The following is a 26,130-nucleotide window of genomic DNA, read 5'->3' as shown; positions in this document are numbered from 1 at the left end:
GAGCAAATCTAGGGGTGCTCACCAATGGCTCTTCTTCATCCTGGAGAGATGTGACTAGTGGAGTGACACAAGGTTCTGTCCTGGGCCCTGTGCTATTCAATATTTTTATCAATGACTTTGATAATGGAATAGAGGGCATGCTACTCAGATTTGCAGATGACACCAAATTAGGAGGGACAGCTAATACCCCCAGAGGATAGAGTCAGAATTCAGAATTACCTTGACAGATTAGAGAGCTGAGCCAAAACTAACAAAATGAATTTCAGCAAGGAGAAATGTTGCATTCATGAAGTACTGATACAGTTTTTATTATTTTTCTTACAGAGATGTTATGAACATAAACAGTACAGGAATGGTTTGAAATTTTGCAAGCAAATTCTTTCCAATCCAAAGTTTGCAGAACATGGAGGTGAGTTTGCCAATGTATCGATGTGAAACAACTACATCCAATAGTTGATATTTGCAGCCTGCCCCAAAGGTAAAGGTTCATTCAGACTGCATAGCAATATGTTGATAACACTATCTAACTATAAACAACAAGTTGAAAATTAAGAAATACACTGAAACATTAAAACTTCACCCCATAACAACTGTCAACATGCACCCAAAATAAAAAGGTCATGCCATAATTATTTCTGATTTTGAAATCTGTTCAGGACAATGATAATTTGCAGAAAGGATTGATAGGTAAAGGAAGGATCAATCAGCCTTCGTCTCTTGGCTGTTCTGTGTGAAATAACCACTCTAAAGTTGTTCGGCAGTGACCAAATTGGCCTCACAGATTGGCCAGTTTTGCCTTGAGATCCTACATATATGACTGCTTCAGTTACAGTGTTTAGGCCCTTGTTTTCTTGCTACTTTTAGGTTTCAGTCTGCTATCTTATCACTGCAGAAAAAGGAATTTGTTGTAGAATTTGTTGAAAATATTGAGAATAGTTGTTATGGGGAAATAATGGTTAGGTAGTCCACTGTACACAATTAGGTAATTAACATACTTCAGGCAGCAGGCTTTCTCTGAATCGCGACCAGAAAAACCCAGAAAACAATTTACTTGAACAAAAAGCATATAATATTGCTTAAGACAAACGAAAATAACAGCGGGCAGGCTTTTGAGTTGTCCACTTCTGTAAAGTTTGGCCAACTTTTTGACTTAATAGAGATGTGGCTTGAAAGTTTTAGTTTTAGACAGAAAACGTTAGTTTATTTTGTATACATAAATGTGTACTGCTAATTTACCTGTTTTGTGTTTGTTTTTTGATATTATGATTATGGCTTGACAGAATATTATGTTTTTATTTATAGAAACCCTGGCTATGAAAGGACTAACATTAAATTGCTTGGGTAAAAAAGAGGAGGCGTACGAATTGGTGCGTAGGGGCCTACGGAATGATTTGAAGAGTCATGTCTGTATCCTTTAAGTTATACATTTCATTTGCAATGGAAAAATTGGCTTATAGCTATCTTTAAGTATGCAAGTGATTCCTTTTTGCTTACTGTGAAGATTTTGTTAAACACTAATACGGTATACCTTTAAACAGCCTATCCTGCAATCAGAATTTATTTTAAAATCAGTGTGAACCCTCTGTTTTCTATTTGAAGGTGTCATCTGTATGGATCATGTGCCAGTGTTCAACCGGAGGCAGAGTCCTAGTAATATTTGGGCTGTACACTTAACTGTGCTCGTATGCTGTCTTGAATATCCATGTTTTAAAAGTAATTCATGTTAATAAGAGTTGTGCATATTTAACTGTTACAGATGTGAACTGTTACACTAGTTCATATGTGCATTGTCTGCAAATTCTCTTATAGTTCTGGAAAATATTTAATATTTATTGTAGAATACTTGTGTGGTGTATTTCTCTTACTTTCAAATGCTGCAAAACTACAATTCCCTTAACTGAAGTTTCCAGGTTGGCATGTGTATGGTCTACTCCAGAGGTCAGACAAAAAATATGATGAAGCCATCAAATGTTATCGAAATGCACTGAAATGGGATAAGGACAATCTCCAGATCTTGAGAGACCTCTCTTTGCTACAGATTCAGATGAGGGATCTAGAAGGCTACCGGGTGAGCAGAGAAGCTTGAAACCTTGCTTTGCAAGAACAGTAATTTGTTCCCATAACTTTAAAGTAGGACTTTTTACCATCTCTGTTACCTTTGTTGGATTACAGCCAAACTCCCTTTCCATGCATGCAACAGAGGGAAGCAATTTCCTCAGATTCCCACCTCGGTGTCCACCTATTTCCCTGACACTCAGGAATGACTTTTCATAGGATTGCAGTGGGAAGAAGAAAAAAATCTCTTCCATAAATTCAGTGCTATTCATAGCTCTTTGGATCTAGTCCCTTAAGTAGCAACTCCTATATTGCCTTGAGGACCTTGGGTAAAGTACTGCTTCACTGTAGTGTTGTTTCACAGTGCTATGGTGAATATTTAAAGTGTGTTCAGATGTTCTGGTGGAATATCTCCAGATTTTAAAATATTTCTAGGCCATGAAACGAGACTGCAGTGCAAAGGAATGTCTAGTTTTTGTTTTTGTTTCTTTTGGTCATGCATCCAAACTTGGGCCCTTTCCGCACGGGCCAAAAGCGACACTGTCAGGCCAGTAAAACACTGTTTTGGCTGGGCCCTTCACACAGGCACCACTGCCAAATCACTGCAGTGGCGCTCGGTTCCCGCCAAAACAGTGTTTTTAAACCTTGTTCGGGGAGCGAGGTTTTTTTGCAAACGCCGGCTTCCATTCGGTGCCATGCGAATGGAACATTTCTTCCCCTGCCCTCCCAAACACTTCTTACCTCTGGTCTCCTTCTGTCGCGTTGTGGAGGCCAGGAGACACGCCTCCTGGCCTCCGACTCCAGGGTTGCCACTCTGGCCAGGGGGGGCGTGTCCCCTAGCCTCCACAACGCGATGGAAGGAGACGGGAGGTAAACAGCGTTTGGGAGTGGCGCAGCCTGTGTGAAGGCTGCGCCGCAGGAGGCGCGCCCAGTGGGATTGTTCATGCGAATGGTACCACGGGGGTGCAGTGACATAAACTATGACGCTGCACCCCCGCAAGCTAGCTGTGCTGAAAGGGCCTTAGTGATGGTTGAATTTGAGTTGACTTGTTAAAATAACTCGTTCATAAGTCTGGAGAAATCTTTCTTTCTCTAACCACTTTCCTTTTAACAACCTAGGGATGTTAATACTTACTAACTTCACTGATATGCACTATTTTTAGATCCTGTTAATAAACAGTTGTCATTACAAATGTTTTGCATGTTGTTTCATCACCTGCAGAGGCAACTGTCTTCTGTGTATATGAAATATGGAGACCACTTACATTGGTAGTCTTATTCTGCTCATATCTCCTTATGCTTCTTGGGTCCTAACTCAGATCAAGTGAGTTGTGACCAAGTCCTGTAGAACCAAGTAGGGTAAGTTAGTTTTAACACCCCATTACTTTTAATGGGGCTTAGCTAGATTGAGTGGCTAATTATATGAGAATTTATTTCTGGAAACATGCTAGCTCTAGTAATGAATTTGCCTTTGTTTAAAGAAAGATGGTCCTTTTAAATAAGGACACTGTAATTGCCCAAAGTGTTGTTCAGAAAGTTCATGTTTTAATTAAAAAAAACAATAGCTCCCTGTGATATATTTCAAAGTTGACTTTAAATTTCAATAATGAGCACACAGATAGATTAGATCAGGGCTTCACAGTGTGGTGCCCAGGGATGCCATGATGCCCACCAACACTTTTTCCCAGTGTCCACCAAGTGTTTTGAGAAAGAGGGTATAACCAGTTGGGGCTTTTGCTTTACAAGGCTTCTGATTATCCATCGGAGATGATCTTCTGTAGAGATTAAAATAACATTTTAGTGACAGTGCTACTACAGTGCTAGTTTTATTTTCTGACTCCTTCTGGTATATCTTTAAAATTTATATCTCTTGCCCCTTGCGCTTGGGATTTTTTTGTGTCTGTGGTTAGCTCCACCTCCCAAAGTTTCCCTTTTATGATTGATCCCACCACACTGTGCCAGAATTCCAAAGATGCCTACAGACTGGAAAAGGCTGGGGACCCCTGGACTCAATTGTAAAAACTGCTGTTTTTTACTGCCCTGTAGGAAACTAGATATCAGTTGCTTCAGCTCCGACCTGCACAACGAGCATCATGGATTGGCTATGCTATTGCTTATCATCTGTTGGAAGATTATGAAATGGCAGCAAAGATTTTGGAAGAGTTTCGGAAGACTCAACAGGTATTATGAATCAATTATCAGAACAGCAAGTGGGGAGTAAATAATATATCCTTATGTAGAGATGGTATATAAAAACCTTCCTATAGATCCATTTATTTTGAGTCATTTATTTTTATTTTTCCCATTTCCTGTTCAGGGGAAAGATAGAATAGTGCACGGATTAAGTGTCTCCTTCTACATGCAAGAGTAGTAGCTGCTGTTTTTTGTTTGGCAAGTGCATGCGCCATATTAATTGCGTAATAGACTGCATTTCTCATCCTAGGAACTAGATGTAACTGTTTTTTTCCATACTGGCATTGGAGCACATCTGGAAATCATTGTGTTAATGCTTCTTTCAAATGTGTAGTTTATCTTTGCTGGATTGGATCTAAATTTGGGGTTTTTAAAAGTTTCATTATTGAAATTAACTTTATGACTACTTCACTGTTTTCTTATGTATGCAGACATCTCCTGATAAAGTAGACTATGAATACAGTGAACTCCTCTTGTACCAGAATCAGGTCCTCCGAGAAGCAGGACTTTATAAAGAAGCTTTGGATCATCTTAGCACCTATGAAAAGCAAATCTGTGACAAATTAGCTGTTGAAGAAACAAAAGGTAACTGATTCCTGCAGATAGCTAAATATTTCTGTGTCTCAGTATTCTGGGTCTAAATATTTCCGTGACTCAAAATGTGTGCTTCATACTGATTTAAATACCTGGTATGCATATATATTGATATACCTAAGAACTTTGTACAGGTATAGGTTTTAAATATATTGTTCATAGCAGAGGTGGTTCTTCCATTGCAATCATAAGGCAGCCATTGTTTGGAGGTCTTCTCCCTTAATGGTCCTTTATTTAAGCCTTTATTAAGTACAACTGTAGGGGCACTGGTGCAGCATATGGCAGGATCCATAATTTGGTGACCAGTCTGTCAGCCAGTAACCCTAACCCTTCACCCCAACCTGCCAGCCAAAGAGCACCACAGGAATGTAAGTACACGGGTCACACCAAGGTGTCTTCTGCCACTATGTGTCTCCCTTGCCACCTGAGAGTTGGAGCCAGGTGCCATCCCCTGAGCTGGGCATAACATGGACAGCTCCACCATCAAGACTTCTTAATGGAGGTCTCCAAACCATGTGAGTCAGGTTCACCCTCCTCCAGTTTGGATACAGCCCAATGCCCCAAACTAACAAAACAGTGGACATCTGCCCAGCTCCCACCAACACTTCTACAAGTGTACCAGTGAAAGGAGGCGATCCTGAATGTCTTCCAGCCAAGTGTCCTGATCCCAGTCAGAAGGGTGCACAACATCTGCCCAAAATAAAGATGAAGGAAATGTTTAGGAGCCATGATCGAGCCGCCTGCCACCTCCACGATCTGCCCAGTTGCCCTGCTCATCTTCTACTTTTACATCAATCTTGCCCAGGCAGACTTCCCTCACCATTCACAGCTTTCCATCAACTTCAACCAAAAGAGCTTTATATAGCCTCCTTAATGGTCAAAAGTGTCCCTTCCATTCTTTTTCACCAGTGGAAAAGCTGATTGAAAACAACTCATAGAGAACACAGATAATTGTAGCTGGTTCAAAAGAATAAGAAAAAAAGGAGACAGCTAATAATATCAGTCATAACTAATGAAGGTGCTTCGAGTCATGGATACCACTTGTTCATCCAAACGGACAGCCTGATCTAAAAGCATCCCTGGCCCTTGAACTTGTTTCTTTAGAGGAAACACTTTGCCATCCAGAGCACTTTACCATCCTGTCTAAAAATACTTGACTAATAGCACCCTCATTGCCAAGGCAGTGCAACTGAATAATAAGATATATGGCATATCAGTTGATAACTTTGTAGAACCTTCAGTAGCAAGTGTGTCCCAGCAGTCTAAGCACTTTGTGAATAAAATCAATCACACTGATTCTGAACTGGATGCCTCTGCTAATAGTCACGTAACCTGAGATACTTGATCACCAACTTGACATGTTTGCTTGTCAAGTTATAGTAATTTGAGAATGTGGACTGAAGTTCAGCATATACGATAAGTGATACTTGGGTGCAGCGCTTTAGTTTGCTTCATTGTAGCATTATATTTGCTGTATTTTGTTTTATAAGAGAAGAAGAAGAGTTGGATTTATATCCCTTATTTCTCTTCTGTAAGGAGACTCAAGGGGCTGAAAATCTCCTTTCCCTTCTCCCCCCCCCCCCAAACAAACACCCTGTGAGGTAGGTGGAACTGAGAGAGCTCAGAAGAACTGTGACTAGCCCAAGGTCACCCAGCTGGCGTGTGTGGGAGTGTACAGGCTAATCTGAATTCCCCAGATAAGCCTCCACAGCTCAAGTGGCAGAGCGGGAAATCAAATCCAGTTCCTCCAGATTAGAGTACACCTGGTCTTAACCACTACGCCACTGCTGCTCCTAATAATTCTTAACTGATGGCCAGAGAAGGTTAAATGTCTGGTTGCTTTGTATTTAAATTTCATGTCCATATATGAAGAGACATAGATAAAATGAGTGGATTTAAAGCTAATAAAGATAATATCTTGCTGTAGTCTAGTTTTTAGATTAATAGCTTGAAAAGGAGCGGTATGTTTTGAACGCTCCTTAAATACATTGTGGGTTTTTATAAACGTAGTTCTTTTCAAAATGTGTTTCAAATCTTGTTTATGGCGGAAAATTTGAATTTGGAAACATAAGGACACTCAGTATTTCCTTTGTACAAAAGTAGATCAGGTTATATTCATGCAAAATATGGTGGGGGTTGTTTTTGTTTTAATTCAGTATATTAGACAACCTGCATTAATCCGGAAATTATTAGGTGACTGGGATTGGCTACATTCAGCTGTGTTTATGGAGGCTAATTCATTTGATCCAGATATAACATGTAAGTGCTGTGTTACGAGGTACTGAAGTTCTAAGCTATGAACAGTTTTCACACTGGCTGCATTAAGCTTATTTACTTATGCTTTAATAAATTCATACTCAATTTGTAAGGTTACCTATGTGTTAGGTGTGCCTGAAAATTAGGTCTTGTTTGGATTTATTTCTTGTTAGATTAATCTTCAGGTCAAGTTTTTGTGTTTTAAAGAGTCTGATAATTCTAGTCTTCTTTCATGCATAAGATCAGCATGAAAGAGCAGTGCGCATCTTAGCCAGCAACATAAGATATGAGATATATTCATAGCAGAATTCCAGAAAGTACAAAGGAGAAAATAGAATGGGTTATTATTATTGCCAGTCTCAAACACAGTTTTCTGAACCAAGTGCATGAGGTGATGTATGCTGCTAAATCATAAATTATATATAAAAGAGTGAGAGGATTTGTAGCACTGTTGTGCTTGATATAGCACATCAGACTTACTTTTTAGTTACTATAGTGTTCTTTTGGGGCATGGGGAATAGTTGACATTGACATCATAGCATTTTGATGCTGTGGTAGAACTTATTTCCCTGTAGCTTGAAATAAGTAAATCTCTTAAATGTGGGAAGGCAAATAGTTGGTTTGGGGGAGTTACATACAAGAGAGCATTTTGTCTAAAACAATTTGTTTCACATAATAGATATTAAGCCTCTTCTCACAATTCATTTATAATTCTGCATTTTTAACAGGAGAACTTCTGTTACAACTCTGCAGGCTGGAAGAAGCAACTGAGATTTATAGAGGATTGCAAGAAAGAAATCCTGAAAACTGGGCTTATTACAAAGGCTTAGAAAAGGCACTTAAACCAGGTAATCAGCTTGGGTGAAGATGTGTGAACCTGTGGAATAGTTAATACTGAAGGGGGAGGGGCTGTGACTCTGTGGTAGAGCATCTGCTTGGCATTAAGAAGGTCCCAGATTCAATCCTCCAGCATTTCCAACTAAAAAAGGATTAGTTAATAGGCAATGTGAAAGATCTCTGCCTGAGATGCTGGACAGCCACTGCCAGTCTAGGTAGACAATACTGATCTTGGCCAATTATGCACCTACATCTTATTCTGCACTTTCTCAGCAGTAAATTCACCTCCCTTTCATGCAGGGCAGGTAGCATGTATTGTGCATTGCCACTGTCAGCTTTTTTGTGGCTTGGGGCCAGAGTAACACATTTCCTTACAAATTGCATATTCCTGCCCTGTGTTTGTGCTGTCACCATAATGTGTTGCCTGTAGGTGTTTTCACATCTACAAAATTTGCCTGGGGAAGTCGTATTGTGCCTGGGCAGATCAGTATCTGGCGGTACATGCTCCCTTTCTTCCCCCTCATATGACATCAAGTGCTCTTTACCTAAAGCCTGCTTTAACGTATTAAACATATTTCAAAGGAATGTAACGTTTCCTTTGTATTAAACATATTAAACCTATTTCAAAGGAACGTAACGTTGATATATCGATACATTGATACGCAGCTAACTAATAATTTTGGCATAAAAATCAACAGCTGGAAAGCCTGCCATTACACCCAACTTGCCCCTCAGCTAACTCAGGGGTGGCATGCAAGGGAGGGGAGGGAGGGGGAGGGGCCCCGGCATCTGGACATGGCTCACCCACCCGAGTGGAGGGAGGGGGAGTGGAGGGAGTCGAAGGGATGCCATGCAAGGGAAGAGGAGCGAGGGAGGGGAGAGAGTGAGGGGTGGCATGCAAGGGAGGGGGAGGGGTCCCGGCATCTGGACATGACCCACCCACCCTAGCGAAGGGAGAGGGAGGGAGGGGGAGGGGTGGCATGCAAGGGAAGAGGAGTGAGGGAGGGGAGAGAGGGAGGGGTGGCATGCAAGGAAGGGGGAGGGGCCCCGGCATCTGGACATGACCCACCCACCCTAGCGAAGAAAGAGGGAGGGAGAAGGAGGGGGAGGGGTGGCATGCAAGGGAAGAGGAGAGAGGGAGGGGAGAGAGGGAGGGGTGGCATGTAAGGGAGGGGGAGGGGGCCCGGCATCTGGACATGACCCACCCACCCTAGCGAAGGAAGAGGGAGGGGGAGGGGTGGCAATGAATTCTAAGGTATGGATGAAGAAGACAGCGAAAACACCTCTGGGCTTTTTCTGCTGAAAAACTGCATTGATCATAAACAAGCATAGGGAAATCTGGTAAGATTTGAGCCATTTCACTAGGACGACCGGTGGTGCTCCGCAGACCTTGCCGGAGATGGCAAAAACTCCCAAAGTAAATTTCGCAAAATAGATATTCATGTAGTATTTATGTAGTCACTAGTTGAACAAAAAATGATGGTCACTAGTTGAACAAAAATTTTCAAGCTGGGATTGGTGGGATTCCCTCCCCTCCAAGCTGGTGCAGGCATCTCCAGGACTTACAGAAGCCAGCATGGATCCCCAAACAAACAGAGGTCTTACAGTTGCAGTTCACAAATATTTGGCACATTTTTCATGTTATTAATATATCGATACATCAATGTATTGCAAAATAAAAATAATAATAAAATCCACTGGAAGCCATTCAGTCAGAGAACAGAACACAAATGCAGGTAGGAGGGGATGAGGAGAGGGCTGGCTGGAAAAGTGGGAGGCAGGTGGGATGACGCAAATGAAGGGGATATAGTTACAGATGAGGAAAAGGAGGAGAGGGAAGGGAGGTATTTTAGTTTTGTTCTTTTGCTGGTGTGGGCAGATGTAAAGTACCAGACATGATCAAGCCTTTCTGGATTGCTTGTTTGGTTAACTTGAAATGCTCTTTACTTAGCGTTTTGTTGTTGTAATGTATGGCGTTTATTATAAGATTTATCATCTACCTAAATGCTAGAGGTCAATGGCAAACCACTCTGAAAACGTAGTCAGCCTGGTAAATGTTGTGCTGTGACATCACTTTATGGGCCGTAATGATCTGGTTCTTGCACCTCTAGCTTTCAAAATCACTTATGGCTCTTTGCAAGCAGTTTTTTATCCCATTTTTAATACATATATTCATAGAAAAAAACATTTTGCATGTGTGTGGAAGCATTCTTGTGTTTTTTTCTCTAAGGTAACATGTTAGAACGATTCAAGATCTATGAAGAAGCCTGGACTAAGTACCCAAGGGGACTGGTTCCAAGAAGATTGCCATTAAACTTCTTATCTGGTAAGATATATTTTAGCAACTTAATAGAATAGCTTTAACTTTAGAGAATATCATGTGTCATGTCCTTTTAATTAAGAACTTGGAAGTGGCATCAGAATTTTTCTTTCTGGGCATCAGCTGTAGACATAAGAGAATGCTTGTTCCTTTGTATACAGACAGGGCTTGCCAATCACTACTGATGCCATGACTACCTTTTGTTAGAGTTGTTAAAGTGGCAGCTGTTCAGGGAAGGCAGTGTAGAAATTCAGAGCTTAATTGTTGCAGAGATTTGGGATCACTGTTGACCGCGCGCCCCACCCCTTCAAGAAGGGTACCAGCAAAGAGAAATTTGTTCTATTTCCAGGTTGGGCCATCTTATGTTGGGCATAGGAGACTGAATTTAATTTATTTTTTAAGTTGTGTTCTAGAATGGAAAAAAGTCAGTGTCCAGTAATATTGTTCCTGTATTGCAATTAAGCAAGGGTGAGTTGTCCTCCCACCTCAGCAATCTTGTTGAAAAGCTATTAAAACAAATTCCCAGATCACAGATGAGGAGAGCATTCCTGGTTTGGAGAGGGGAGAGAGCAGAGATCTTCTCTAACCTATATATCTAAGACAGATTTCTTGTTGGAAGTTTGGTTAAAAAAATCACCTCATTATCCTCCTTGTGATACAATTTGGGGGTGGCAAGAGGGAGAAAGATATTATTTCCTGTGACTGAATTTGCTAGCAAGGCTATCCCAATCCTTAGAGAATTTTCAGATGACAGCAAGCTGCTTCGGGAAGGGAGGAAGAGTCCAAATCCAACCCAAAATTCTGAAGTTATGCAAGAATATGAACAGATATTTTTCTTCCCAAGGTGAGAAATTTAAGGAATGTTTGGACAAATTTCTAAGGATGAATTTCAGCAAAGGCTGCCCACCTGTCTTCAATACTTTGAGATCGTTATACAAAGATAAAGAAAAGGTAATCATGTACATTGTGTGTTTCCCTTAGTCTCTCCCTTACACACAAGCACATTTCTAGCATGCATAATCCTACTGGCTTAGTACATATGTACAGTAAAATTTAAGAGATAAAGAAGTTATCATTAATCCTCCTTTTAAATATTAATTTTCATGGGATGAGGCTTACTGTAAACATTTAAGGACAAAGATGAGTGCAAACTTCTTTGTAGGACGTTTTCTGGGGCTGAAGTGTCTCTGGGGCTGCCGGCATAGTTTATAGTTTCCTCACATGGATCCATGCACATTCTGGATGCTACTGAAGGTATAATCTGGACTAGAAGGACACCTGTGTTGAGTTAGCAGTGGTGTGAAATGTTTATTCTAGGGAATTAGAATATTGATTGTAAAGCTGAACTGTGAGCTTTTTTCATGAAGGAATTGTTTGAAAATGTTGAGTTCCACAAAGTCATATGTTTGCAGTACTGTATAACTTAGAAAGAATAAATAAACTTCCCCTTGCATTTCAGAAGACATCTGTTCTGAAAATTTAGCATGCAGACTGAGACAATCTGTCTAATAGTTGATTTGTTTTACAATTCTGTATCCTGATAGCAAAAATTTAATGTTAAATTTCCTAAGTATCTACAAAGTATCTCTTGTTAATTTGTTGGTAACATTCAATTGGGAAATATTGTCTGTAGTAAGAAATTAGCTTCTGGAGATTCTGTGATGTCTTCCCACAGATCCAAAGCTCACCCTCCTATTATCAATCCAAAGTCGTGATACGCATATGGAGGGAGTAGTGAACATGGCCTTTGAAATTTGGGTGCAGCCTAACCCCTCATAAGGATGAAATAATGTTTCCCTCCTGTAAATTTAGCTTATGACCCAGAGAGTAAAGAGTAGTGTGAAGATGGCTGCAGGCAAGTTCACAGTCATAGCAACTCTTGTTTTTCTGCTACCCCATAAGGATTTGGAATTTTGTAGCGATTCTGTCATCCATGTTGACTACAATATTTGTCACACATTTATGTTTTACAAATATAGGTGTCAATCATAGAAGAACTGGTAGTAGGTTATGAAACTTCCCTTAAAAACTGCAGATTATTTAATCCAAATGGTAAGTGTAATATTGTCACAGATATCGGATAGCCTCCCTTTTAATCCCATTTTGTCTGCTTTCCAATTTCTAGATTGCCCCAGTTTTTCCCTTGGCATTCAGTCCTAGCAACATCTGTACTCATTTTCTATGTACGCTTTTTGGGGGTCACTTTCAGTTTGTGAGAAACTAATCTAGTAGACGTCACTCTCAGAACTGACGGAGTGGTCAACACCTGTCTTCACTCACTCTGGTGAAGGAAAAGTGGTGGCTGAATCTGGGGCATCAGTTTAGTTTGTCCTGTGTTTTCATGGCAGAGGCTTTGATGAAGAGCTGCATCATTTTTGCACACACATGTGCATGACACTTCCCTTCCCCAGTATGCTGCTTTAATGCAACCAAATGTACCTGGAAACTTGACCTGTCCTTGTTCCTATATGTTGTAGTTGTCGTCGGGGCCTGGAATGTGCTCGCCAATCACTAACATTAAGATGTGCTTCAGAAGCTGTAATTCATATTATCTTAAATGTGCTAGTCTTAAAAGGAATGAGCATATTCATGAAACTGATAAGCTGAATTGTCAGCTCTGAATCTCCTATATCTAGCTTTGCCTGCCAGCCTTTTCTGTCTTCTCTCCCTACTCCACACTCCAAAAAAAGTATTCTATGTTGGTAATTCTAAAACTTGCCTATGTGTTGGAGAGGTCCAGATATAGTTGGTTGGTGAGAAACAGCAAATATTTTCTTTTCACTGTATTTCCTTTTGGTTACCTAATAGAAAATGGTACTTTTCTTCCCAATAGATGATGGTAAAGAAGAACCTCCAACTACGTTGCTCTGGGTCCAGTACTACTTGGCACAACATTATGACAAAATAGGGCAACCATCTATAGCTCTGGAATATATTAATGCTGCAATAGAAAGCACACCCACCTTGATAGAGCTGTTCCTTGTGAAGGCTAAAATCTACAAGGTAACTTCATTGCACCTGTACATTCTCTGTTCTTGTTTTTGAAGAACCAGCAGAAGAACCCTGACAGTCAGGGCTGTGGGCATTTGTTCCGTCAACCCACAGGCTTGTTACACCATCAAAGATGGTATCTTGTGATGGTGAGACTTTGCTCTCCAGAGATCCTTTATATTTTAAATAGACAAACTTCCCATCTTGCACTGGTGCAAACATCAACAGTGCTTGTCAAATACAAGAAATCTGAAGGATATGTGGTTACAGAACTATCAGAGAGGTACTTCAGTGATTATGTATTGCTATCAGGCTTCTCTGTTCTTTTGGCATCTATTTCCAGTCTCCTTGTTTTGCGTCCATTTCCTAAGAAATCTGTTGGTATGGATTTAAATAAAATTACTTCAACAATAACTAATAAAATGTGACTTGCATGTTTAATGTTAGGGTTTTTTGGGGGCCTTGTAGTTTGAGGATCAGTCTTAAATACTGTCATTTAAACCTTTGTTAATACTGATTATAACTTCCACCAGGGAATAGAATCTGACACAGATCAATTGCTGAATTTATTCCGTTTGCTTTTGGGTTTTTTTGAAGCATGCTGGAAACATAAAAGAAGCAGCAAGATGGATGGATGAGGCTCAAGCTCTGGACACAGCAGACAGGTTTATCAACTCCAAATGTGCAAAATACATGTTGAAAGCCAACTTGATTAAAGAGGCAGAAGAAATGTGCTCAAAGTTTACAAGGGTTTGTACAGGTTACTTTGTTTTATAACTTAAAAGATGTAATCTTGCTTAATTTAACCTTCTTAATCTGTTGCATTCTGATTCCATTTTGTGATTTTTGTGTTTTTGGCCTGCTTTTCTGACAAGTACCCTCAGCTCACTTGGTATTTCCATATTTCTCTTTCTAAGAACTGAGAAATGTTTTCTAGAACATCTCAGAAACAAAAAGCAAAATATCGGTTATTCAGAGTTTATTTTTTAAAATAAACTGAACTTTTGTAATGACTTTGCTTTGAAATATTTCTAAAATTTCCTTTTTAGGAAGGAACATCAGCTGTAGAAAACTTGAATGAAATGCAGTGTATGTGGTTCCAGACAGAATGCGCTCAAGCTTATAAAACAATGAATAAATTTGGTGAAGCACTTAAAAAATGCCACGAAATCGAGAGAGTATGTACCAAATACATTTAAATTTAATATTTCTGGATTGCCTTCACAAATCTAGGTTTTCCTATTTGGATTTTTTGAAGTTTATATTAATTCCTTTTTAATGTTTTCACATGTTTTCTTTCAAAACACATTGTTGTTTTCCAAACAGACCTCACGACTATTCAGTATAGTAATGCTGCATCACAATAAAATAGCAACCTAAAAAACACTTTCCAACAGTATTGAAAAATTCACTTCCAACTCTATCCAATCAACTCATAGACCCAGTAATGCTCCCGCAGTGAGAGTTTAAAAACCAGCCACCTCAGCTGTAGAGCAATCAGCACATGAGTGTGTTGCTTACTGAATCTTGCCAGAGAATACATCCTGTACACCTTTTCTGATAGACTGTTCCAAAGGACAGGAGCTGCTACAGAGGATGGGAGCTGCTACAGAAAGTAACTGTTATGGTGATCACATAAACCTCTTGGTAAGAGGAGGCCTCTACAAAAGTTGCTGAGCTACCCTCACCTAGCATGTAAGTGTGAATTGGGAGAGAGGCAGACTTTCAAATAAGAATCCAAGGTCATAGTGGGCTTGAAGGGTTAAAACCAGCACCCTGTGTTGTACCCACAACAAACAGGAAGGTGGTGCAGCTATTGTAAAAGGTATTATTTGCACATAGTGCCCTGCCCCAATTAACAAGTGAGCGGCTGCATCTTATACTTGTAGAAATTTCCCAGTTACTTTCAAAGGCACTTCCCAGTAGAGCTGGTTGAAGAATTCTGGAGGTTACAGAAGTATGATCAGTGTGACTTGGACAGGAAGGAGAGGAAGTGTTTCAGTTTAGATGCAACTTGGAGAAAACAGTGCCAAACTGTTTTGAATCAATTTCCAGGCTCTTGGCTTGACTGGGTAAACAATACAATTTTATCTATCCTAGGCAAATCAAACTCCTCTAGAATAACTTCTCAAGATTGGCAGCTCTTGACCCTGGTTTATACTTATCTCTTGTTGGGGTCTGAATTGTCAAACTATGGTTAGGACGTATTGTCAAAGGCTATCCCAGCTGGAATCAACTGGCTGTTGTGGATTTTCCAGGCTATGTGGTCTTGGTCTGGTAATTCGCCTGCATCTGTGGCTGGCATTTTCAGAGGTGTGTCATGGTGAGATGTATTTCTTTTTGTGGCACTAAGATGCCACCCATAGATGGGGTAAAACTACCAGACAAGGGCCACATAGCCTGGAAAACCCACAGAGAGTCTGGTTAGGACTTTGCAAAGTCTGAAAACTAACATGAAATGGCAGTTTTGAATAGTGGTTTTATTTAAGTATTCATAGAGTTTTGTCCCCTAGTACTAACCATGATTTGTCATTTCAAGTGTCAAGGGAAACAAACGGTGGCTAACAAAAATTGAGAAGATAAAAGGAAATAATACACAATAGAGTATCTATGAATTAATGTTATGTGTAGATTAAACCGCTGATGAGCATATTCCTGTGTAAGGCTGTTGTATCCATAGCATACAAAGCTCTACCTAAAAGCGACGTTTTATGATGCATTTTGAAGACTGTATTAAATATGTACTGTTGGTTGAGTTTGTATTTTTTATAATGCTGCTTGCCACACACACAAGTGAAATCTGAAACTTTTGTTTCCAATAACGTTCTTTTAAGTAGAATGCAATTTTAAATATGCTATCTTCGAAGAACTTGTAAAACTGAGGTACACTAAGTAGAAAAATCAGACTTTCGGTATGCTACACATCCTTAAACTTTGTTTACCACAAAGAATAGTCTTAAGCCTTCATGCATTGACAAAGAGACCCATGAAAGTATATTCCATAATAACTTCGTCTTTAAGGTGTGATGGACTTTTTTGTTACCTTCTGGAATTACTAAATTTTGCATTGTGTTCTAGCTTTCTAATCATGCCCCACACCCAGAAAATGCTCATGAAATTTGATAAATTATTCCGGTCTAGTCATTTTTCATGAATTTTTTAAATCTGGGTGTTAAGCGTACAAATCCAACTGATGGGATCTTGTTCATGTTCCTTTGTACTACTAATCCAGATTTGGGTGATTCAGGATGTTCAGCAGGCGTCTTTCTGAGCCCTGCCATTGGAGAACTAAAAATTAAACTTTTACTTTCTATCTGTCTACCATTTGCTGTAGCACCTAACTGTGGCCCCTCCTCAGGTCTCAAGTTTACTGCTTATTGATGTATGTTGACTGGCTTACCAGCCTTTAACTGCATAATGCAGAACCCCTGAATTTTAGAATTTCTGGAATCATGTTTAAGATCTTTGTGATTGTTGACACTTACTAAATGACTTGGTATTGTGTTAGCATTTTGTAGAAATCACAGATGACCAGTTTGACTTCCACACATATTGTATGAGGAAGATCACACTTCGATCTTACGTGGATCTATTGAAACTAGAAGATGTACTTCGGCAGCATCCATTTTATTTTAAGGCAGCAAGAATTGCCATAGAAATATATTTGAAGCTCCATGATAACCCCCTGACAGATGAGAATAAAGAGCATGAGGCTGATACAGGTATAAGATGTTTCTCGTACTCACTACATAGAATATAGTTGGCTTGTAACTTTGTGTTTATGCTGTGTAAAATGACATTTACTCTGTTGCTTTTAAATTAGTTATGACTTCTATGAAATGCAAAATCAGTGTGTAGTGTTGTCTTTCAATTAAAAGTGCATGGTGTATTAAAATTAAAATGGAAGAACTCAATATTCAGGTAAGACATCACAGTTATATTAAAATAAACGGACTATTCTGCATCTAAAATATTCAGGCCAAAAATTCACAGGGATCTGCTGTCATGCAATTGATCTAAACGTGTCTAAATTACTGACAGTTTATTGAAGGTTCCTTTGACCTTTGTGAATGTAGGAGCATGTTTCTGGCTGAGGGAATGTTGGGTGGCTTTCTGTTACTTCTCCAGCATGACAGTTTTGTTTCATAATTCAGAGCCTGTAAGTTAGGGCTAGAAAGTGGAAACAGTTGAATAATTTGAGCTGCCAGAAATCAGGCGCACTATATTGATAAGAACTGGGTCTTCTGTGCCTAATCTATTTCAAATGTGGTTTCTGTGAAGCAAATATGTCTGATAAGGAATTAAAGAAGCTACGCAATAAGCAGCGGAGAGCTCAGAAAAAGGCTCAACTAGAGGAAGAAAAAAAGAATGCAGAAAAAGAGAAGCAGCAAAGAAACCAGAAAAAGAAGAAAGATGATGATGATGAAGAAATCGGAGGACCGAAGGAAGAGCTTATTCCTGAGAAACTAGCAAAGGTATTCAAACTGTGGACTTTAATTTGTTTTCGTAGAATATTCATTTGAAAGTGATGCACATAGTGATGCACATAGGGGCAAAAAATCCAAACTTCACATACACGCTACAGGGGTCAGTGCTATCAGTCACAGACCAGGAAAGGGATTTGGGCGTCTTAGTTGATAGTTCCATGGGAATGTCAACTCAATGCATGGCAGCTGTGAAAAAGGCAAACTCTATGCTGGGGATCATTAGGAAAGGAATTGATAATAAAACTGCAAAGATTGTCATGCCCTTATATAAAGCAGTGGTGCGACCGCACTTGGAGTACTGTGTTCAGTTCTGGTTGCCGCATCTCAAAAAGGATATTGAGGAGATAGAAAAAGTGTAGAGAAGGGCAACAAGGATGATTGAGGGACTGGAGCACCTTCCCTATGAGGAGAGGCTGCAGCGTTTGGGACTCTTTAGTTTGGAGAGGAGGCGGCTAAGGGGGGATATGATTGAAGTCTATAAAATTATGCATGGGGTAGAAAATGTTGACAGAGAGAAATGTTTCTCTCTCACAATACTAGAACCAGGGGGCATCCATTGAAAATGCTGGGGGGAAGAATTAGGACTAATCAAAGGAAACACTTCTTCACGCAACGTGTGATTGGTGTTTGGAATATGCTGCCACAGGAGGTGGTGATGGCCACTAACCTGGATAGCTTTAAAAGGGGCTTGGACAGAGTTATGGAAGAGAAGTCGATTTATGGCTACCAATCTTGATCCTCTTTGATCTGAGATTGCAAATGCCTTAACAGACCAGGTGATCGGGAGCAACAGCCGCAGAAGGCCATTGCTTTCACATCCTGCATGTGAGCTCCCAAAGGCACCTGGTGGGCCACTGCGAGTAGCAGAGAGCTGGACTAGATGGACTCTGGTCTGATCCAGCAGGCTAGTTCTTATGTTCTTATGAACATGCAGTTCTACAGAATTCATTGAAGAGAACCTCACTTTGTAAAGCATTGAATCATTTCTCATACATGAATATAGTCATGACTGGTGTACTCTGTGAAATAACTACGTGTTCCCTGCAGAGACTGGTGCATAAAGAAACATGGAATAAATTGATGACCTGGCTACCAAGTGTCAGGGGTTGGAGGGTAGGCTTTATTCCCAACTCATGCCCAAAGGCAGCCCTTTACTTCCCAGAGGAAGGAATAGAAGCCATTGACATAAAGAACAGAAAGGGGAAATATCACATTTGGAGGCACAGTTGGGGGTCAGGGCTTAATCTGCTACCTTCCTTGGGAACCCCAGATGTGGAAAAATGAGGAGTTATGGTTCTCTTTATTGAGAATTTTCAGCTTAAACAATGATTCTGTCTGAAGTGTCCGTCCTCTTTTGGCACTTTTTGCATTTTCAGGTTGAAGCACCTTTGGAAGAAGCCATTAAGTTTTTAACTCCATTGAAGAATTTGGTGAAGAACAAAATAGAAACTCATCTTTTTGCCTTTGAAATTTACTTCAGGAAAGGTAGGTAGGGGAAAAAACATAATATGGAACAACATCAGTAATCTTGTATATGTATCCATGTGAAAATTGCAAACTCTTTTGTATGCTCCAGTTAGTCAGGGAGACTCAGCGTTCTCATATACCAATACCATCTTCATATATGACATTAAAGAGGTTTTGCTATTTCATTATTGAACTCTTCATTAGCAGCCTTTTTGTTGTATTAAAATTACAGAGTGGTTTGCATAGAAGGTACAATTTTTGAAAGCAAATTCAAATGGTCATTATTGGCTGTATTTATTTTGTGCACATCTCACAGATTTGAGACCACTTCTGACCTTAACGTAATCATTTAAAACAAAACAGCAGTGCCTCTATTCTTAGAAGAAATGTTGGTTCAGTCTGAATTGCACTATTTAAAATTCATTTGAAAGCAGAAACCAAAATACCTAGTCTCTCACATTTATTAATGGAGCCCCTGTGATTTTTCATGGGTCACCCATTTGTTTGTTCCATTGATACCATTAAACCTTATTTTAATTGTAACTAGCGGGGCCCAGCCACACGTTGCTGTGGCAATTGTCCTTCTCATCACAGACTGCAATCCACACAGATGTCCATGCAGGTCCAATGATCCACAGCATAGCCTTTTGGGGTGGTCAAATGGAATCCCTCTTTCCCTTTTCAATTCACATTGTTATATGGTGGTGTCTTGGTTTTTTTAGTATAATGTAACCCTTTCCATTCCACAACGGAACTGTCCAGAGTGCGAATCCCGCTGTCCATGAGGCTGGTTGACACGCACAGAACTGGGGCAAGGAGGCTATCCCAGTCAGGCAGCAGAGGTAGGGTGGTGAGGCGCTCAGATTGAGGCCAGCTCTCTGGGTTCATAAAGGGCCATGTGCAAAAGAAGCTGAGCCAGTAGTGTTGGTTCGCCCCCACCTTGCGGATTTTCTTAGAAGAAAAAGGCAAACTCCGACTTGCTTTTAGTAAAAGAGAGCTGTGGTGAATATGGGTGAGGAAGAGGGTAAGTGGTGGTTGGATGTGAGGGAGGGCAGAGTGAGGTGTGTGAGGATGAGCTGGATGTGTATGAAAGTATGTGTGTTATGTGGTAGCAGTGAGTGAGGCACAGAGAGTGAAAGTTACCTGTGTGTGAGGGGAAGAAACCCCACCTGGTGTCTCACATGGCAAAGTGTGTATGTGTTTCACTTCCAGTCGTATTACCTAACAGTGTTAGGTAACTGTTTTCACTGCTCATCTGTGCCCATTTGCGCGAACATTCTAAGCCCTCAGGCCACAGACAGACAGGCTGCACGAACATTCTAAGGGTGACAGTTAAGCACAAACAGCTTTATGGCCTGGTGTGCCAGGAAAAAGACGTTTTACCTGGATCAGGTATGGACTTTTGGTGATTTGAAGGTCCGATTACCTGCCCGCAACAGGGAGGAACGTCATGTGAAAATTTGGGGGCGATCCGTCCAGCCGTTTCGGCGTTAGGGAGTGACTAACAAAGTCACTGTTTGCTTTTTATATATATAGATAGTAAAGTATAGTTGGGTTCTCTGCTGAAGTGCCCAAAAGATTATGTATATTTTGTAATCCAGGACCAAATTATTTTGTTTCCAACAGAAAAATTTCTTCTTATGCTGCAGTCTGTGAAGAGAGCATTTGCTATTGATCCCAGCCATCCCTGGCTTCATGAGTGTATGATTCACCTCTTCAGCAGTGGTATGAATCCAACTGTGACCTGACCAAGACACTTGCAGAAGCTGTTATATGTAGTAATCTGTGGTAGTTGATAACTCTGATCATTTAACTCAGTATGTCACACATCTTTTTCTTAAAAAGCAGTTGTAAGATTTACCTAAGCTGGACTTGGATCAAATCTCAATATTTCTGCAAGTGCAAGGATTTCTGCCCATGTTCCCCTCTCCACCAAGAAAAGGATAAGGGTGGGGATTTTGGTTTGCTGTAGTAGTGGGGAGGTAGACAATAATGCTCCAAGGGTGGAAATCCTTGCACATTGGTATGAGCTCTGTGTGCTGCAAGCAAACTTATTAATCTTATTTATTAACAATGTAGTTTATTGGGCAGTAGGATATATCCAAACTCTGTATTTGGCATGGAGGAGCTCAGGGAACGAGTGTCTGCTTGGCACACAGGAGATCATGGATTCAGTCCCCGTCTTCTCTGTTTGAGACCTTGGGACCCTGAAGAACTGCTGCAAGTCTGAGTAGACAGTACTGATCTTTGTGGACCAGTGGTTTGATTCAGTCAAAGGCAGCTTCTTAGTTTCATGTAGCCAAAACTCCTTGTTTTCTTTATACTCTCTTCTTCCTCCTTTGCACATTTCAGCCTTCATATACTCTGTAGAAGTTTTTAATATTTTATCAGTGCGATATATACAATGCTATCTGACTTCTGTAAATGTGACAGCAGGGGTGGGGGGGTACTTTTCTTAATTATACATTATTTAAGATTTTGGAGAATTAGACTATTTCAATTAGATAGAGGAATGAGCAAGTTGGAAAGGATAAGATGTTTAAGCTGGAATCAAGGAGGTACCTTTGAAATCGTAGATAGGCTGTGGCTACCAACTTGTCTGGATTCTTGAAATAAAGCAGAAGGTGCATACTTAGAGATTTTTGTGGAACTGTGTTTCCTGATAACCGAGTTCTGTACAAATTTCCAAGCAAAGGAATATATACATATGCACAATCCTAGCTATATCAGGTACTTGCCAACTTCAACCCTGTCTAAAGGTTTTCCTCTGTTGTCAAGGGCTCTTGTGTTCAGTAGTAGATTGTATCCTTAACTAAAATCACCTGGATGATCTGGCATATTTTGCTTTTATAGGGGACAATAATGTTTTTTAGGAAAATGAAATTGCAACATAACCAGAGAAAATGCATCAATATCTGTTATCATTAACCATAGATGTACAAAACAAATTTTAACAAATGCATAGGCCAGACAGTGAGTGGCTTTGATGTAATTATATTTGGCTAGTGTATTAAAACCAAAAATAGCCTGAAGTAGTTGACTAACTGTTTTATATGCTGTAGTTTCTGAAAGCAAAGATCTACCAGAAACAGTCAGAACAGTGTTGAATCAAGAAATGAATCGGCTTTTTGGAGCAACTAATCCAAAGAACTTCAACGAAACTTTCCTTAAACAGAACTATGATTCACTAGCACACAGGTTATCTGGTATGTAATTTGTTCCATATTTCCTCAAAAGATTTTTGTTGATGTTCTCTAATAACATAGCTTTGGTCCTACATATACTTTTTATTAATTTAAACACATTGGCCTGTACTACTTTCAAAGCATGCAAGAGGAATGTTAGATCCAAGCCACATGACTAGCCTCATGCATAGCTTGGATGGTACCACTTCAGACTTCTTGTGAGGGACCAGACGTTTGCGTCATCTTTTCCCCAAAAAAGGTCTCTGAACATTAAACTTTTGATTTCTCCATGCATTCAAGCATTTGATTAATCATATGCAACTACTGATTGTTTATATGTTAGAGGTGATATGGCATGACTGTTGTCATCCCTAGCAGAAGGACCAAATCAGTTTCAAAGTTGTAAAATATGGTTGAATCCAAAATAAAATTTGTGCTAATGGAAAGGGGGACAGCTAATAAAGTACCCACACCAAGGACTTAAAAGAGGCATGCAGAGGTCAGTTTCACAGCTGTCAAATAGGTACAGAGCTTCTTCAAAAGGAGCATTTTAACAGAATTCCTTCTCATCAGAGAAGTGCAGCTGAGAGTTTGGCCATTCCCAGAACAGAGTGGCATGAAGGGACGGGCCTAACAAGAAAAGGCAGTTAGCAAAATCTCCTTTCCCCCAGTGCAAGAGTAGAAGAGGGTAGCTGATTTCCTTTGTGCTACATGGCACAATGTTTTGGAGAATTGGCACCAGATTTCAAGATGCTGTTGGGTGAAGGTAGTGGAAATGTTACTCGTTCCTACAGACAAACACCATTCTTGGAAGCATTGGATTTACCTCACTTGCTGAACAAAAGTATCCTAAAGATAATTGGCTTAGATAAAGTTATTGAAATATCTTAATTACTGTGAAACACACAGAGTGCTGACAGCAGCATTTGTTGCAAGTGGCTACCAAACTTACATATGAAACTGTATGGAATTTCGGTGGTAGAATTGCGCTTATCCCTTTATTTTTATTGTATTTGATTGTGTCCAACTGACCTCCAGCACAATGTGTGGAGTTGTTCCCTATGTTCTCCTTTCTCTTAGATGAAACCTATGTAGACAAAAGGCCACATGGGTCATGAAACCATAGTGAGAAGGGAATAACACAATTGTCCCATTTTCCATTCATTTCCCTCTGCTTGCAGAAGAGGGAGGATGAACATTTTTTTCTTCCTTTTTGCCACAGTTGCCATGACTTGTTTGACTTTTTACACAGAGATTCTGCAACTTCAGGGATTTAAGAGGGAAATATGGGGAAATCCAAGACTTTCTGTCAGGACTTTCTGTCAGTGGCTGGATACAGCTCATATTAAAACATAGTTGAAAGCTCATGAGTGGCTGTATGTTAGTAAAGTTTCTGAAAGGCAGTCTGCCATGTAAAAATGGAATTAGGCTCATCCACTTTTGGTTGCATGGTGTGGACAATGTTCTTAGCAATAATATTAGGCTTCATCTGATACAGTGATTTGGCAAATTGTATTGATCCCAGTGCATTAACATTTGTTATTTTCTAAATAAGTAAATTATTCTACATTATTTCAGTCACCTGTCTAAAGCTGTAACCCCGTCAGATTCCCATATGTCATATAAAAAGCTTGGTAATACTCCAAATGAAATATAGCTGAGGGGAGACAAGTGAGTTACTTGTTCTTGTGCCAGACCTTGTTCCTAGGCACTTTGGTGTAGCATCACCACATGGTGAGATATTGTTTTTTCTAAGAAAGCTTTTTTTTCCCCAGTAGAAAATGCAGCAGAACCACACATGTTTTTATAGAACAATAATCTTGGGTGTTTTATACAGAGAAGCAGAGCCAAAATTGCTAAAACAAATTCAGAAATAAATTCAAGTGCTTGCTATTGTTTCAGTTACATAATAAACTGAACGGAGCTGTTTTTCTTGCCTTCTTGTAGCTGCCAAAATGGTGTACTATTTGGATCCTGCTAGCCAGAAAAGAGCTGTGGAGTTGGCAACCTGCCTTGATGAATCCCTTATGAACAGAAATCTTGAAGTAAGTGTTGTAAAAGTATTTATTCTGTTTGTTCCATGAATGATTTTTCCCAGTTAAAATAGTGGTCACATCTCAGTATAAAAACCTCTCTGCAGTTAGCGAAACTGTTAACATCATTCCGTTTTCTAGAGAGCCCATCTTGCAAACGTGTATGTATATTACAATTATATTTTCAAAGAATAACATTATAATAGACATGTACAGTTATAAAACTTAGAAAATGTTATGATGATTTTCTATTATTGATATAGATGAGGCCCTGAAACATTTAACACTCTTCCCCCCCCCCCCCTTTTTAGACTTGTATGGAAGTATTGGAAGCATTGAATGATGGTAGCCTTGGAGACTGTAAAGAAGCAGCTGAAGCTTACAGAGCAAATAGTCATAAGCTTTTCCCTTATGCTTTGGCTTTTATGCCCCCTGGATATGAAGAGGATATGAAGATCACAGTTAATGGAGATATATCTGCAGAAACCGAAGAACTGGCCAATGAAATATGAACTTTTTAAAAGAGTGGAATAATTTTGGACCGTATCTGGTGTATAATATTTTTGTCACGCACCTGCTGAATTGTTCTACCGTATACAGAGAATGGAGAAGTAAAAATGGTTGCCTTCAAAGTTTTACTTTTTTTATCCTGCTGACGAAGTATATAATATAAAGTAACGTATTACTGGATATAGGTGGCTCAGTTAAAGAAAAAAACTAAGCACTGCTAAAATTGAAAAGCATCCCTTATCTACGTGCCCCGTTTTTAAACTAATTTATATGGAATCTGAAGGCTTAACACCCACAGGAGCAGGTGTGTGGCAGAAATATTACTTTAAATTTGTCTTGTTGAGATGACTTATCTCGGACAGCAGAACTGCTGTTTTAGCACTGGATCCTTTCACTGAGCACAAAAGAGTTGTTGGGGCTTTAGCATCTGACTGATTTTGATACCAAGATGATTCTACCCTTTGGAAGTATGCGATGTGAATCACTATTTGCAGACAAACCTGCAACACGCATACAGTGTTGTTGTAGAGACTGGGACATAAAACATGGAGCAAAATAATGAAACATAAGGTGTTCAATAAGCTTGTTGTGTCTCCGAAATTCACTGCACGTGATCAGTTTGGTGTTCTTGCACCACAGTTTTTTAAATGAAGGAACTGGTTAGAACATTCTTTGTTTTAATTAACAATTTGAAAAGAAATCAACAGCCTGTTTAGGAGACAAGTTGTTTGTTAAAACTGTCATGCAAGAACCAAATGAAATTATGCACTGTGATGTGGCACCAACTCATTAGAAAGACAGCATGTATATTTCACGTACAGTGAAAATATAAATGAACATAACTATGGCTTGAAATTTCAAAGAACAGAACTCCTGACTACCAATTTCTGACGGATCGAGAGACTAATTGCTTAAAACCTCAGCAGGCCTTGTTCACGTTATGCAGAAAAAAAGTGCTGCAGTTTAGATACCTCTGGAACTTTTCCACAGTGTCACAGGTTTGTAATACTTGAAGCCCTACATTTCTAAGAATATATTTCTTGCTCAGTTGTTTCAGGCAAGCCCATGACTTTGTAACTTTTACCGGGCCCAAGATTTTTTTTCAATAACAGACCAGCTTCTTATTCCTGCAGTTACAGATGTAATTTCCTTTGTTAAACATAAGGTACCAAATATAATGCAATAAAATGTTTTGAAAGAGA

General features: G+C 39.7%; 1 protein-coding gene across 2 annotated transcripts; it reads left to right on the top strand.

Moving 5' to 3' along the window:
• The first annotated feature begins 241 nt into the window (after positions 1–241).
• NAA15 (N-alpha-acetyltransferase 15, NatA auxiliary subunit) lies at positions 242–26,130 on the top strand. 2 transcript variants are annotated; one of them, XM_048508958.1, is made up of 19 exons: positions 242–409; positions 1,303–1,407; positions 1,911–2,068; positions 4,102–4,236; positions 4,680–4,833; positions 7,827–7,946; positions 10,166–10,261; positions 11,100–11,206; positions 12,235–12,307; positions 13,089–13,258; positions 13,844–13,996; positions 14,296–14,424; positions 16,755–16,968; positions 17,528–17,721; positions 19,110–19,218; positions 20,827–20,925; positions 22,263–22,406; positions 24,333–24,430; positions 24,730–26,130. In XM_048508958.1, the coding sequence occupies exons 1-19, from the start codon at positions 256–258 to the stop codon at positions 24,928–24,930; spliced, it is 2,613 nt and encodes an 870-aa protein (XP_048364915.1). In that variant the 5' UTR covers positions 242–255; the 3' UTR covers positions 24,931–26,130. The 2 variants fall into 2 exon arrangements, with proteins under 2 accessions (XP_048364915.1, XP_048364916.1); XM_048508959.1 differs by lacking the exons at positions 19,110–19,218; positions 20,827–20,925; positions 22,263–22,406; positions 24,333–24,430; positions 24,730–26,130 and adding an exon at positions 18,657–19,028 and having other exon boundaries at positions 17,528–17,766.

This window comes from Sphaerodactylus townsendi, linkage group LG10, assembly GCF_021028975.2.
Source record: "Sphaerodactylus townsendi isolate TG3544 linkage group LG10, MPM_Stown_v2.3, whole genome shotgun sequence".
Lineage (NCBI taxonomy): Eukaryota > Metazoa > Chordata > Lepidosauria > Squamata > Sphaerodactylidae > Sphaerodactylus > Sphaerodactylus townsendi.
The sequence above is the reverse complement of the archived record's forward strand: the minus strand, read 5'-3'. Positions and strand labels throughout refer to the sequence as shown.